The 16,340-nt window shown below is 35.8% G+C and overlaps 3 protein-coding genes across 3 annotated transcripts; 1 reads left to right on the forward strand and 2 right to left on the reverse strand.

The window, feature by feature from the left end:
- Positions 1-215: 215 nt before the first annotated feature.
- Positions 216-656, reverse strand: LOC129759309 (perlucin-like). The gene has a single exon (XM_055756715.1). It carries the CDS (start codon positions 654-656, stop codon positions 216-218), a length of 441 nt encoding a protein of 146 aa, XP_055612690.1.
- Positions 657-13,701: 13,045 nt separating this feature from the next.
- Positions 13,702-14,199, reverse strand: LOC129759318 (CD209 antigen-like protein D). Its single transcript, XM_055756726.1, has one exon. The coding sequence runs from the start codon at positions 14,197-14,199 to the stop codon at positions 13,702-13,704; it is 498 nt and encodes a 165-aa protein (XP_055612701.1).
- A 644-nt stretch (positions 14,200-14,843) lies between these two features.
- On the forward strand, positions 14,844-15,319 carry LOC129759326 (perlucin-like). The gene has a single exon (XM_055756735.1). The coding sequence runs from the start codon at positions 14,864-14,866 to the stop codon at positions 15,317-15,319; it is 456 nt and encodes a 151-aa protein (XP_055612710.1). The 5' UTR covers positions 14,844-14,863.
- Positions 15,320-16,340: the final 1,021 nt, after the last annotated feature.

Genomic DNA, 16,340 nt, shown 5'->3' on the forward strand with positions numbered 1-16,340 from the left:
ACCTGACAGTTAAAACAAGCGACGATTTCTCATAAATCGGGGATTTTTCACAAAACTCTGTCAAGAAAATTTTCTCAAAATTATTTGAATACAGAGTTTTTTCTGTGATATCAGCAACCTTGGATACATGTCTGAATTATTTGTAGACTTATTAGGTACATTAACAGTTGTTGATTGAAAAAAAAACCTTTAAATTAAATTTTTATTCAAACAATTCAACAAGTAGTCTTCTGTTGGCACACCACTCTCTTCACTACCGAACAGTCCGCATCGTTCCAGAATTGGCTCTTCATCTCGATGCAGTGTCCTCCGTTGTTGGGTGCTCCCGGATACCAGTTGGTATAACCGATTGGACTCGAAACTGACTTCACACTGTGAATCCACACAAACGATCCAGTCGATCCGAGATCCACTCCTCCGGTCCACCAGTTTGCGTTCATATCCGCAGCAGTCGCCAACCGGAAGTTGTTAAATTCGGCATCCGAAGTGATCTGAGGCAGCTGCATTCCCTGATTCTGACAGTAGCGCCAAGCTCCCCAGAAGTCAGCGGACACCTTCATGTCCACGTAGGGGTTGATGACCCGGCTTGATTTGCCATCGGCGGCCAAGCAGACGGCTACTGTTGCTAGAAGAACGAAACACACCTTAGACTGCATGATGATTATCTGATGACAAGGAAAGAGTCGGATAGCTATTTATATCTCCTGAGAAGCTGGATTTTTGGGAGATTTAATCTCAAGTTTTCATTGTTTCGCTTATCTCAAACGTCATGCTTTCATACAAATGTTAACTAAACAACGCATAATTTAGAATATGTCACCCAATCCTTTTCATTTTATTGCTATGGAAGATATCATTACTAAAGTCAACATGAATTTACTATTGTTTCAAATGTGTTTTCTTGCTAGATAAGTAACGAAAACAAGACAAGAGACAAGATTGTCTTTTTAAAATATCGAATACTTTAAAATGTAGTTTTATATTGAAAAGTTTAAATCACTTACAAAACAAGGATTTTATAAATAAAATTGTTTGAAAACTTTTTGAACCTTTTAATAATCTCAGTAAAAAATTTCGTAAAAGCTCATTGAAACTGTATATAATTTTGAGATAAGGATTTTCTACATTATGGTTAGTCTTCAGGAAGACCACATCACTTAGGAGATGATGATAATCCTTGTGAGGATGATGGTGATCCCTGAGAGGATGACAATCTCTAAGAGGATGATGAAGATTATGATCCTGAAGAAGATGTATTGATGATAATCCCTGAATAGATGGTGATATTTCCTGAAAGTATGATGAAAATTCCTAAGAGGATGAAGATGATTCCTGAGAGGATGATGATGAATTCCTTACAGGATGATGATACTTCTTAAGACGATGATGGTAATCCTTGAGAAAATGATAATTATCCGACAAAGATTGATGATAAAGTACCCTGTGAGGATAATGATAATAACTGAGAAAATTATGATTCCTGAGAGAAGAATGATAATCCTTGCGAAGATGATGATAATCCCAAAGAGAATAATGATAATCCCTGCGGATTAAAGACAATCTGTGAGAGGATGTTGGCAATCCCTGGGAGGATAAAAAAATCCTTTTTCACTGAAATAGAGACGATTATTCCTGAGAAAATTGGAAATTTTTCCTGAGTAAAATATTTAGTTCAAGAAATGAAATTATCATAGTAACGAGAAAATACTTTAATCCTAAGTCACCCTCCTTATCATTATAACATTGGGACTTAAATGCTGTTACCTGAGTTATCAAATAAATTATAAAAATATGTTTTTAAAATGGTAAGACGTTTTTATTAAAAAAATCCTTTCCTTTATCATCTTCATGTTTCAATCTAATTTTCAATAATTTTACCATATCGAATTGTAAGGAAGAATGAGGATACTTGACCCCTGGGGATTCCTCAGCTATATATCGAAACTGGAATGTCTTGTACAGATCAAATGTTCTAGAATTTTTTTGCCAAAATGGAACAAAACAACAAACCTATTATCCCAAAAAATTTCAATAAAATATTTTTTGAGTTTTTGCACTTCGTTTGAAAAATTAAACAAAATCTGATTTTATAATCTTTTTAATGATATAAAAATGTTTCCCACACGAAAAAATAAGAATAAAAATATCAATTCCAATATGTCAATCGTTAGATTATAATATGAAGTTTTTAACGCCATATTTTCAAAACAATAGTAAATTCTCAATTTCTCAGTTTTCCAAAACGTATGATATGGGTTCACATGATTCTTCTAATCCAAAAAGATATTTTTTTTCTTCTGAATGGATGTTGATCATTGATTACCACGAAATCATCAGTATTTCTTCAATGTCTTATATTTATCCAATAATTTCCCGATAAAAAGGACTCAAAAAATGCTTTTATCTGAATACTAGGAAACTGTGCCTGAAACTGTGAAATGAAAACTAATATGGCCAAATAAAGTCAATAAAACTTTAAGCTTTAGATTTTGCATGATTTTTTTTTTTTTTAACTTAGCGGCCTACCACACTCCCCCACACCAAGAAGCTCATTAGAGCCCCCTGGTAATGGACGCTAACTGTTCTCAGCACGTCTGGCAGCAAAAGGGAAATAAAACAACTCGCGATCAAGATTTAATCATGCTGAGAACCTAAAAAAAATATTTAAACGAGGGAATGTAACGATACAACAACTAAACTACAACATGAATCTCAGTGGAAAGATATTTTCCTTTGAAGAGATACATGCGTTTCTATTATTAAAGGTACAAGCTAACAAAAAAACAAATTAAAAATTGAGCTTAAGATTAGATTAATTAAAACTATTAAATTAAATTAAATGAATTATTTATCCAGCTAAGAAAATTTCAAAAAGCTATCTAATTGACTCTAAAAAAGTGGTTGGCTCAACATCAAATTAAATTTTCTTTGGAATATTGCATTAGTTTGTTCTTGAAATGGTTCCTGTATGTTATGTTTTTTATATCAGAGGGAAGACTATTAAATTTTGTTGGTCCAATGAATGAAATTCTTCGCTGTCCACGAGAAGTGGAGGACGTGCTGCGTATCAAATGATTAGAATGTCGGGTATTATGGATGCGTATTCCTGGAGTGAACCTTAAACTTTGATTTCGATTTAATGAATGCAAATTATCAAATACATAGATAATAGTTTGAAGGTCACAAAGTTTAGTGAGTGGTAAAATATTGTGTGAACTGTTGGAATAAATTAAATTGGTTGAATAAAGCAAAGGGAGATTGAAAATAGTTTTTAACCCTTTCCTTCCCATGGTAGCACAGGTGATCCACAACTTTGCACAGCTCGCATTTGGACTGGGCGCTTTGGATCAACACCATTTTCTCACCGAATGTGTAGATATGAGTGAAGAAAAATTGCACGAATTTTGAAGAAAATCGATTCACTAGGTTTTGCTTGGCAGATCAATAGCTGCAAAAAAGTCGGATTTTTTTCGAATTTAAATCAAGTCTTCATTTGTTGTTCAATAACTTGACAAGTTTTTATAATTTCCCTCAAATAAAAATACTGATGTGCAGAAAGTTGCCTATACAAGCAGAATCAAATGATGGTTTAGTTAGATTTCAACAAAAACATGTAAATTTTCGAGTAAGTAAAGTGGATCACTGGTGATACACTGGGAACAAAACGTACTTTTCTTCTTGTAAAGCTTTTTATCAATACTCATGAAAATCATTTCGTCAAAAAAAATTTTCGCTTTAGGATAGTTATTTCATCTGCTAAAATGACCACATGACTCGAAATATTTGTAAAAGTTCGAGATTTATTGAAAAAATGGCATGTTTTGTTTTCCTAGCGCAAAGTGTCATGGCGGCCATTGTTCAAGGCAAAAATGAAAATTTCAAATATTTCAATAAATAGACTATCGAGGAATGCAAATACCAATGCAGTTTTCTACCATATAGGATCGTTTTAGTTTGTAATCAATGAGGTGATGATATTCCATGTTTTTTGGCAATTATTTCTTGTTTTTATTTATACCCTTTGTGTTGTTATCTTCCCAATGGAGCATATATGATCCACCACAAAACCCAAATTTATCGAATGGATCATTAAAGTTGCCTTAAATTATGCATCTTTTGTTCTAGAACTTTAATTTTAAATCAATATTTCTATTTTTAAAACGTGAAAAACCTCGTGGGAAGGAAAGGGTTAAACAGCGGTTCTGTAAGGTTTGTAATCGTGATAAAAGGGACAATGATGCCCTTCCCCATATAGATATTAGGTAATCAAGATGCGAGTGTATGAAGGCAAAATAAAACTTGAGCAAGACATGACGTGGAACAAATGCTTTGACCCTCCATAGATTTCCGCTATAAGATGATATCCTTTTTTGCAAATGATGTATGTGATTGCTCCATGATAAAGTTTCATCAAGAATTATTCCCGAATATTTAAAGTTCATTACTCTTTCGATTGCAATACCCGAGAGTTTTGGATCATCATGTTGCTCGATTTTTTTACGAAAAGAGCGGAAAATCATGCACTTTGTTTTAGTAAGGTTAAGTGTCAAAAGATTTGAGGAAAAGTATTTATGCAAAACTTTCAAATCTTCTTCCATATGCATAACCACGTTGTTTGGACATACGCCGGGATAAAAAAGGGCTGTGTCATCAGCAAAAAGGCGTGGTATGCCGTGCAGGGGAAGTCGACTAACATCATTTATGTACAGTAAGAAAAAAAGAGGCCCTATATTGCTGCCCTGCGGAACACCGACTTCCAATTTTTCGAGAGAACTCGTTGCATCTCCTAAACAAACAAATTGTTTTCTATTTGTTAAATAGCTTCGTATCAATGTATTAGCAATACCTCTTACTCCATAACACTCTAGTTTCTTCAATAAAATTTCGTGATCGAGTGTGTCGAAGGCTTTTTTTAAGTCAAGGAAAAGACCACCTACAATATTCCTTGAATCTATTTTTTCCATCACGAAATCCGATAACTCACAGATAGCTGTCAGTGTACTGGAACCAGATTTTAAACCGTATTGCAGATTGTAAAGTACGTTATTGCGATCCAGAAAAGTATTGATTCTATTTATCAGAAGTTTTTCAAAAATCTTACTGAAGACACTGAGTGTTGAGATTGGGCGGTAATTACTAACTTCAAGAGGGTCACCGGATTTTAAATTGGTATAACTTTTGGGGTTTTTAAACACTCAGGGTATACACCTGATACTAAAATGTTATTAAAACATTCCGATAGGATGTGTGAAAAAGATAAATAATGATTTTTCATCATAAGTGTAGGAAGTTTATCGGGCCCACTGCTTCTTTTATTTTCAAGTGATTTGATGACATTGATGACCTCATTAGCTGATGATGGAAGCAGGAAAAGAGAATTTGAAACACGGTCAACATTTGATAGACTACTGCTAGTCGAATCAACAGTAATATTATTTGCAAGCGATTTCCCAATGCTGGTGAAATATCGATTGAATATATCACATACTTCGGTTTGATTTTCTACAACTGTATCGTTGTCAGTTAAGTTTATAATAGGATTATCACGTGACCTACCAAGTATTGAGTTGATGTTTCTCCAGATTTTAGAATGCGGTGTATTGTTCAAAATATTTCCATAATAAGTTTTTTTGCACTTCCTTCCTTTTAGTAAATTCAACTTTTTTCGTTATATGGCTGAGCATTTCTCTTAAGTGAGTATCTTCAGGATTTCTTTTAACCCTTCGTTTCATGATTTTTTATTTTTCCTTAAAAATCAGTTTAAACAGTTGAAAATGATGAGTACATCAAGAAAAAAATTTTAAATAAAATACGATTTTTCCATTTTTCCATACATTAATTGTTGCAAATTTGTAACTTTATGAAACGAAGGGTTAACTCTTTTGATGTTGTTGGTTTTTGTAGTTCGTTTTTCCAACGAGACTCAACTGGAAATTTATTCATAGTGTTATTTTTATCAAGTTAAGAGAAAATATAAATTTAGCAACTTACAAATAAGTCTTTGACTCTTTGATTGAATGAGCTTGCCTGGGATCTTTCCCGCTATCGGCCTTTGTTTCCTGTTGAGTTAACAAATTTTATATCTTGTTGTTTTCAGATCTAATCTGGTTACTTAAGGTTGAGGAATCTGTGCTTGCTTGAATATAATGCAACTATGTCCCGCCAGATGGATGAGGAGCTTACAGAATTAGATTGCACCTAGATAGAACACGCGTAAATTAGTGATTTTTCATTTAATGATTTCCCTGTTCTAATAGCGACTTACGATTATCCAGTAAAGGTGATCGATGGTTGCGTAAACGAGCAATCTGTTCGAAGCAAAACTAGAGCGAACTCGACACGAAAAACTTTAATTTAAAACGGCGCAAATCAATTTTCACTCCTGCGATCTAACAAGCTTAAGCACGTTTTTCCTAAATCCCTCCTTTTTCCTCTTTCTTTTATTTTACTTCTTTTCTTTCTTCTTCAACCGTCTTCCTATCAAAAATCTGTCAATCTGTATTCTGTCATAAATGGGTTTAATGTTCCCCCTAATTTCACCCTCTCAGGGCCGTAGCAACAGATGTAGTTGTTTTTTATTCTCATTAAAGTCCACAAATCAAGAGTCATCCATGGGCAGTAATCGCCCTTCACTTTTACTGATTTTGTTACTTTCTTCGAACAAGCAGTAAGCAATGAGTTGTAGGTTGAAATAATATTTTGTGTGCATAGACCAGCATCATCAACTTCATTAATTCCCCTAAGAAAACTCCCAACTCTTTCATTTAATTCAGAATGTCGTATAATAGTTTTGCTTAATTTGAGGTGTTGTTTGTTTGAGTTAAGATTGAAGGTGGTAACAACTTAGAGATGATCACTAATATTAGTAAAAATAGTATCGTTTTTCAATATTGATGCATCGATATGCTTGCATATTGCATGATCTAAAATATTGCCACTACTGGGCCTTGTAGGTAAAGTGTTTGTGCAAAGAAAGCCGAAAGATTCAAGAAGGGTTTTATGTTTTATCACAGAATTGTTATTTATTGCATTAATGGGAACGTTCAAGTCTCCTACTATAAGACAAGAATGTTTTTCCGGAACAGCGGCAAACAGAGACTCTAGTTTATCACAGAAAGTATTGAAGGGAAAAGAAGGGGGTCTGTAGATGCCGTGCACGTCAATGATTTGTCCATTGATGGACATTTCTACAAAGATTTTATGGTATCCATCGATATGAAAATTATCAATGGTTTTAAATTTCAGATTATTTTTTACATACATGGCCAACCCACCATTTGGTTGATTGCGGCACGAGAATATTGATGTGTACCCAGGAATTTTATATAAGGAACAGATATCTTTAAACTGTGACCCAAAGATGGGTCTTGACTCAAACATTCAGTCAGCGAAACTTTTTTTGTAGAGAAATGAATCCAACTTAGATGAAATTTCAGGGACTAGATATGGGAAAATTGATGTTGAAAAACATGCGAAAAAAAATTCGCCTTGTCTCCCGGTGAGACTTGAACCCACATCTTGCGCCTCTCCGGGGCCCATGTATTAACATTCTACTACAGGAGACCAACCTGGCGTATGAATATTATACTGGTTGAGTGTCGATGTCTATCGGAATGAAGGGAATAGTTCTCCCATGTGATCATAATCATTTTTCTTGGTCTATATCTATTCCCATCTTTTCATCTTACGGTAGTTGGACTCAAATTTGGATATTTTAGGCACGGCAAGGTTTGCATTGCCTTCTCATATACTGCACGGGTTGTCAGTTATGATGAGAAATGATACGTTTGCCGTATTTGGATATCCAACCAAATTCGGTGTTTGGCACCGCCTTATTTTCTATTTTTAAACTGTGACCCTATGGGCTCACATGGGAGAACTATTCCCTTCATTCCGATAGACATCGACACTCAACCAGTATAATATTCATACGCCAGGTTGGTCTCCTGTAGTAGAATGTTAATACATGGGCCCCGGAGAGGCGCAAGATGTGGGTTCAAGTCTCACCGGGAGACAAGGCGAAAATTTTTTTCGCATGTTTTTCAACATCAATTTTCCCATATCTAGTCCCTGAAATTTCATCTAAGTTGGATTCATTTCTCTACAAAAAAAGGAACAGATATCATCCATAGATTTTTGCAAAAGCTTAGGGCAAAGCTTAATTTTTAAAATTTTTAAAAAAAATTCAGACCCAGGAAAACGATTCTAATTCATCTACGAGTTTATGTATCGATCTTAATTTTGCAGCATATCAACTTGAAATTACACACTGTCAGATAATGTAAAAGACGGCTATCTGCAATTTTTTTTCCAAAAAGATACGATGAAAATAAGAATCCCCATACTCCCCTATAGTTTTTTTTTATTTTTAAAATCCATGCAGTTAAACTTTTTGATATTTTTGAAATTTTTTTTTTATAATTTTGTCATTGTTTTTCAATTCTGTATTTTTGTATGTTGAAAACAAAATCTTCTTGGGGGCCTGAAAATCATAATTTTTGATAAGAAAAACAAAGTTTCCATCCTCTCCAAGACCCAATATTTAAATTGAAGGCGACCAAATATTCAGAGCTTGAAATCATGGAATGTCTTATTTGTAAACGATTCTTTTTTATTTGAGGCCCTTAGATTTAAGTTTATTTCTAGAAAACGCGCTTTTAATTCGTGTTTGGCCATTTTTCATAAGTTTAACGAAAAGTGGTGTTTTTAAATGGAACGTAAAAATATGTCAATAAAGATTTTTACATCTATCAAAATCATCAAATATAGTTTGAAACACGAAGAATCGTTTGGCATTATCATCTCAAAGTTTATAATTTTCGCATTTTTGCATGTTTGCCTCATTTGTTTCACTTGTATTCATCTTTGAGAAACGATCTTGATTTGTTTATTAATCTATGAAAAATTCGAAAAAGAATTCGAGGTAGCAACTTTGATGTTAAATTTGGTGCGCATTGTTAGATAAATAAGTGATTCTAGGCTTTGATTGTTAAATATTTCAAACAAAACTTAGAGTTTCTGTTTTCAATTGTTAATTTAACCCGTTTCGTATTGCTCATTCGAGAAATCACCCATTCGCCAACCTTAACTTTGAGAGTATATGCTTTTTTGATGTTTGATGATGAGTTGAACATGTTTTATTATAACAATATATATGCACTTTTTTTTATTTACTTCAAAAAGTGGTTTTTTATTTTCTTATTTATATATTTTCTTGAATATTTTCTTCATTTTGTCAATCTAAGATTGATCATCAACTTTGTGTTTTCAATAAATTTTGTGTGTTTCAAAAATATTTTTTTTCCTAATCAAGAATTCGGGTTATATCGTGATAATTTTTTTTCAAATTCAAGATACTACAGCGGAGTTTCAAAATCAACCTTCCATTAAGAATTATGAAAAGAAATGCAAATGATGAATAATAAATAACAATAACTTTTATTTTGCTAAGCATCTATAACTTATGATTTATTTTTGACCTGATCTGAAATTTATTTCAGGATTCGGTTTTTTAATATGTTTTCAATTTCTATGCAGTCTTTTGTCGGATGATGTTAATTCCGGTATAATTCTTAATTTAAATTCCTTTCGTTTTCTTCCGCTTCGGAAATACTGATTTCTGCTTAATTTTTAAAAGTAATTTTCTAGAATGTTTAAAAACGAGTAAATAATAAATCACTAACTGCAAATACCATTGATTGCCATTTAAATTATTTATCGAACCTTTTTGGTATTGTTAATACTTTAATCTAAATTCGAATTTAATACTATGTACAAGGAATTAAAGAACTTTTTATTATTGATTTAGAAGCCTTGAATATAAATACGCCATTTGATTTTTTTTCTATTAGCTTATTCTTTTGAAATAACTTTTGAATATAGATAAAAATCAGAAATAACTGTATTTTTTGAAAAAAAAAAAATTAAAATAAAGATTTAAAACCAATTATCAACTTTCTGCAATACCGGAGGTACTTTCAATTTCTGCGAAAAAAAGTAATAAAAGATTCCTATTTGTTCTTTTACCAAATTCTTTAAAATACGGGAATTTCAACCAATTTTTAAAAAGGTTCATAACCAAATTGAATTTGATATATTTTACAAGGAAAATCATACCGTTTTGCAGGATTTAACAAATTTGCTAAATTTGAATTGAATGATTAATGGCATTTCGGTGAAGCCTACATTCTAATAGGAAGAATATCAAATGAGAGTATTGAAAATTATAGAAGGATAGATTAAATAAGGAAGCATAAAAGGTGCTTAAATCATAAATCAGCGATGATGATCTGTTAACACAAATTTATAAAATGAAATAAAACCATTTTTTCAATTTTTCTTCAGTAATATGTAGAAAAACTTGAGGTGATAGACAAAGTTTGACAAAAGATAACCGTTAAACCAAATTTTCAGTCCAGCTTTATTTCGTTTCTGTAATACTTTTAAATAAGTTGGTATTCGTTTTTCAATCCTGAACTTTTATGTTTTGAAAAAAAAATCTTACGAAAAACTTCGTTTCTATCTTTCGTCCTATCCAGGACCCAATAAACCAAAGACGGTAATATTCAGAGCTTTATTTTAAAATATGATACAAACGCTCGAAAATTCAAAATGTTCTTGGAAATGCGTAAATATATATAATCAAAAGTGTTGATACTTACGTTTTCCACCTGTTCGGATCCTGGAAAAATACGTTCCGTAACCAGCAGAAAAACAGCTATCTCGAGATGCTGCCGATTGCAGCAGAATTAACACAATTTTTGGTTTGGTATGCCCCATTGGACTGAGTCGATTTGGGGTCATTTTTGAATTTCTCAAACCCTGGGGTCTAAAATGTTTTGGTATGATCCAAAAATGATCCATGATTTTTTGCAGAATTTTTAAGTAACGTTTACATGAGTTAATTTGAACTTTTAGGTTGGTATGGAAAATTGAATATTTTGTACTGAAAAATCAACATTATTTTTGTTTCTTCTGTGGAACCGAGCCTGTGTATGGTGTTTGTGCCAATTTCTAAATTTCCTAAAGGAAATTTTCCACTGAACAACTTTGTCCAAGATTGCAACTTCTTATTCTATTCAACAAAATAGTTTTTAGGTGTTGAATAGGGGATGTCTTTTGGCATTGAAAAATAACAATAAATTCAATTGACATCACTACTTGATGTTATAACGAATTATTTTAGACCCCAGGGTTTGAGAAATTCTAAAATGACCCCAAATCGACTCAGTCTAATGCCGCATGCTTTTAGCAATTCGCAATTGATGATAGTCCAACAATAGAATAGTAACTCAGCAGTGTTGCCAGATACAATAAGTTGACATCAAGTATATATAATAGATTGAATGAAAATAAATTTTTGATATTTATGCTCCTGATTTTTCATTCTTGTCGAAGAAATTGAGAAAGATTTTCAATTAAATATTTCAATGCTTTCAGTGCAATTTCCTGTCTTTGGTGTCTTTTTTCATTATGACCATTTTTTTGTAATTGTTGTAATTTATCATTGATTTATTTTAAATCCATTGTTTGACTTTTCTCAAGGATTTTTGAATTATTCTTAAGGATCCCTTTTTTGAAAAATGGACACAGTTTCTCAAAAAGACTAATTTTCAACAATTTTTTTTGCGTTTTTTAATTATTGGCAACAAAATTCAAATTCAACTTCCCCGTTCTGCTATGTCCCCCTTTAGGTGATTTTCGGAGATAAACAGTTGTTACTTTGCGATTTTCAACGTATCCCTAAATCAATTTCGATTGAACTGAAGTTTTGTACACATTAAGCCACTTAGCGTACGTCTTGCAAAAGGCTCTTAGCTCAGCTTCTTCCAAATGAAATCAAGGATAATAACTTGTTTATTGAAGTCTCATGCTGGAAAAAATCTGTTGAAAACGCAGGTTTCAGTGGTGGAATTGAGTTACCTTCTAATGCACATTCGAATTTGTTTGTCAAGTCCTTAAATAACTACCCATTACATTAGCGAATTCCCTAACCAGAAAAGTATTCAATTCTCAATGATTTATTTTGTACTTCTGCTTAAAATTTTTGGCAACACTGTTGTGTTATCACGAACCCAATTTGAGAAGTCTCGCATAACCGTGTGTTGATGTAAACATTTGTACCGCGTTTATCATCATCACCTGTCATTAGCAATCATCAATTCATAGCGTTGTCTCAATTGCCAATTGTGTTACAGTTTAGTTTATACATACATGTTTAGTCCTAAAAAGAAACAAAAAAAAACGTTACGAGCAATTGGCATTTGTAAGACATAAAACCCATCCCCATACTAATTAAAATAAGCGTGTTGCTAAACTAAAACCAAAATAGGTTAAAATGTGCCAAGCGCGCAGTTTCGAATTTAAAGATCCCAATACTGAGGAAACCAAACGGTGCGTGTATGGAAGCTGTCAAAACCATCCAGGCCGAAAGGAAACGCCTTTTTGTTCCAAGTGTTTGCGTGAAAAGTTTTCGTTTCCTGAAATATGCCACAAATGCCGCCGCTGATTTTACCGGTTGTGTTCCGGAGCCGAGGTTAGAGTTCCTTCATTATTTTCAACGGCAGCAGCAGGAACTCAATAGCGTGGACCAGGCAAGCGGCTCGGCAAAAATATTCACTCCTCAGTACCGGGATAGCCACCGGTGAAATACGGGTCGACTGTATCAGCCGACCGTTAGAAAAGGAAAGGGCTAGCGAGCCCAGCTCCGCAGAAGGAGAAGAGAACTAACAAGATGGTCGCACACGTGCGGCCCGTTTTTGGAGGTTGATTATCTAATCTCCTGCAACCGAACCACCGGAAACAAGAAAGCAGCCTCTTGGTAGTCCCTAAGAGTCGCCACAGGCGTACGGCGGCCAAAGAGCGAAACAGAGGCACCAATAGTGCCATCCAATCGGCGGCCCTGGAGTAGGGCGGCTTACGGTCGAAGAGCGAAGACAGAGGCGCCAAAAGTTCCATCCAACCGGTCCAAAGCTCCAAGGGCAGCTGACAAGCGAAGGCATTGGATCCAATAGTGTCATCCAATCGGCGCCCCTGGAGAAGGGCGGCTTACGACCGAAGGCAAAGGGTCCAAGAGTGCCATCCAATGGGCGCCTCAGGCGTAAGGTGGCCGAAGAGCAAAGTAGAGGCACCAATAGTGCCATCCAATCGACGCCCCTGGCGAAGGGTGGCTGACGACTGAAGGCATAGGCTCCAATAGTGTCATCCAATCCAATCGCATTTGGCGGAGGGCGGCTGACGACGGAAGGCAGAGGCACCAAGAGTGCCATCCAATGGGCGCCTCAGGCGTAAGGCGGCTGAAGAGCAAAGCAGAGGCACCAATAGTGCCATCCAATCGGCGCCCCTGACGAAGGGCGGCTGAATGTGGAGGCGAGAACATCAAAAGTGCAACCAAATCGGCGCCCCAGGCGTAGGGCGGCGGACAATCGAAGTTCAGGCCCACATTATGCCACCAAATCGGCATCCCAGGCACACGGCGGCTGACAATCGAAGCAGAGGTACCAGAGTACACGCTTATTGGGGGAAGTGTGGGGTTGTTTAATGCCAAAAACATTGAGTAGACCAAAACACCTTTAATATCAGACTAATGTCACTAAAATTCCTTCTGCTGCAGGCTGCACGATCTTCCGGAACCTATCCGAACCGTTAGTATCAACAAAATTAAATTAAAGTTTTCGAATGCAAAATAATCAAGCACAAATTTTATTCACAAACGCATGTAGTCTTCACCTGACAGGCAATTTTGAAAACGTTGGCACAAGCACTCCGGTACCAGAACCGATACCGGTGCAACAGACAATTTCCTCCGGTAGCTGCCGGTTCTCCAGGACCCCAGTTATGATATCCGTGAGGGCTCATCAACGGTTGTCCATCACTGGTCCAATGCCAATGATTCGATCCACCCATATTGCTTCCGCCAATCCACCACGATCCATCCATATCCGATGCGATGGCCAACAGGAACTCCACGGCCTGGTCAGCCGTGGTTATCCGGGGCAACTGCATTCCATGGGATCGGCAAACGTCCATCGCTGTCCAAAAGTTACCCTTCATCTGCATGTCCACGTACCGGAACGAGGAACGGCTAGATTTCACTGGTCCATTTCTTCGATCGAGTGTCTGGGTGCCATTCAAACTGGCAGCCCAACTACAACAGGTGAGGAGCAAAAGTTGTATAGCGATGTTGAACCAGAACTGCATCTTGGCGGTCTTCAAATTATTCCGGGATAACAACTGTTTATATACCTGCCTTATCGAGGCCTCAGCATATCGTTCAACAAATTTCTGGAGATTGAGACGACGGCGAAACAGGAGTCACAATATCCCTGGAGGAGGTGTTTTACCGGTCTCTGTTCCATCGAAAATCTATTTGTCATCGATGATACTGTTCCTAAATATTATATCAACAGACTTAAGATTATGTTTCTCACCCGTGATGAAGTTACATAAGTAAGAGAAAACAACTCATTGTGGATGAAAGAGGACAAGTATAGACAAAAAAAAACAAACTTTTCACTACTTTTCATTCTTTCAAGATATTTAAAAAAAATCTTGTTTTCATTAATATTTGTTAATCAATGTTCTATACAATACATTAGTCTAGACTTCTTGTCAACACTTTAAAAAGCTTAGGATTTGGCGTACTATTTTGAGTAACATTTTTAAGATATTTGAAGAACTGATTAGCAATCGCATAGAAAAATCTGGTGACATTTATGCAAATATTTGCACAACGTGCCAGAATCGCATTGTTTTTGGCGATAAGCCAGCCACATGTCCCGGTCACCTTCTGGCTATAAAAAGCTTCACCGCACCCGGTCAAATCATCATCCAAACAAGAACCATCATCTGATAAACAATCATCATGCAGTCTACGGTGTGCGTTCTCTTGCTGGCATCACTGCTGGTGTCATCCGTGGCATCGGCCCCGGAAAAATCGAGCCGGGTGGTCAACCCCTACGTAGATATGAAGGTCTCCCTAACCTTCTGGAAGGCGTGGCGCTACTGTGAAAGCCAGGGAATGCAGCTGCCACAGATCACTTCGGATGCGGAGTTCAACAACTTCCGGCTGGCAACCGTTGCGGATTTGAACGGAAAGTGGTGGACCGGAGGAATCGATCTGGGATCTACTGGGTCATATGTGTGGATCAACAATGTTAAGTCGGTTTCGAGTCCGATCGGTTACACCAACTGGTATCCCGGAGAGCCCAACAACGCCAATTCGGTTGAGCACTGCATCGAGATGACGAATCAGTTCTGGAACGATGCTGACTGTGGAAATGTTAACAAAGTTGTGTGTCAACAGAAGACGACATGTTGATTTTTTCAATGTTCTGAATAAATTGTACATACTTATCTTTTAAAAAAAAATTTTTAAGTCTGTATGTCTCCAATAGACTCGGAAAATAATGAACAGAAATTTGGATTTGGGATTTTGGGACCGGGAAGAGTTTTTACGATGTTTAAAGGCCCTCCCCCTTCTAGAAAGGGGGGCCACCATACAAACTTAAAGTTGAATTGAGTTAAACCAAGATTATTAGTGGGAGAAGTCTAACATATGTTTATCAAAAATGGATTTCTTTCGGTCTGTCCGTTCCCTATAGACTCGGAAACTAAGAAACCGATTTGCTTTAAAAACTTTACAGGTGGGGGTATAAGAAGCCGGTGAAGGTTCTTATTATGGTTTGAGATCCCTCCCTCCTTCAACAAGGGGGGAGGCGGCCTCTCAAATAAAAGACATATGTTTGCATAGCTCGAGAACCGATCAAGCAAATGGTACCAAATTTGAAGTGGGAGGGCATTTGGGTACGAGAAATATTTCTATGAATATTTGGGACCCTTCCTTCTTTCCAGTAGGAAGATAGAATGAGGGGAGCGTAACTCCCATAAAATTTTTACATAACTCGACAACTAATCGAACAAATGGAACCAAATTTGACGTGGGAGGGTATTTGGGTACGAGAAATATTATAAACACTAGAAGGACCGGTAAAATGGAAATATTTTCTCACCATGGGTGCAAGGATTCACCTCATATTGGCATAGTTGACGATTGCGTGTATGTCATAAAATGAATATTTCAAACAATTATCAAAAAATTAAAACACATTATCAATCTAATTATAAAATAATGTTGGATGGCTATGGATATTGACCATGGGTGCACGGTTTCACTTCAATTTTGTTTGAGTAGATATTTTCTAACATCCATCGCTCTGAAATTTTTCAGCACGTTGCCTATAAATTATACCTTATATTATAGGTTTTAAAACATTTTTTTTTCTACAAGGAGAGCAATTTATCATGGGTGCACGATTTCACCGCTATTCAGCCAAAATCCA

The sequence above is a fragment of the Uranotaenia lowii genome, chromosome 1, assembly GCF_029784155.1.
Source record: "Uranotaenia lowii strain MFRU-FL chromosome 1, ASM2978415v1, whole genome shotgun sequence".
Classification (NCBI taxonomy): domain Eukaryota; kingdom Metazoa; phylum Arthropoda; class Insecta; order Diptera; family Culicidae; genus Uranotaenia; species Uranotaenia lowii.

What these genes read in the sequence shown, in the direction of transcription:
- LOC129759318 (XM_055756726.1), bottom strand. Translation starts at nt 14,199, where the DNA reads ATGCAGTTCTGGTTCAACATCGCTATACAACTTTTGCTCCTCACCTGT.
- LOC129759309 (XM_055756715.1), bottom strand. Translation starts at nt 656, where the DNA reads ATGCAGTCTAAGGTGTGTTTCGTTCTTCTAGCAACAGTAGCCGTCTGC.
- LOC129759326 (XM_055756735.1), top strand. Translation starts at nt 14,864, where the DNA reads ATGCAGTCTACGGTGTGCGTTCTCTTGCTGGCATCACTGCTGGTGTCA.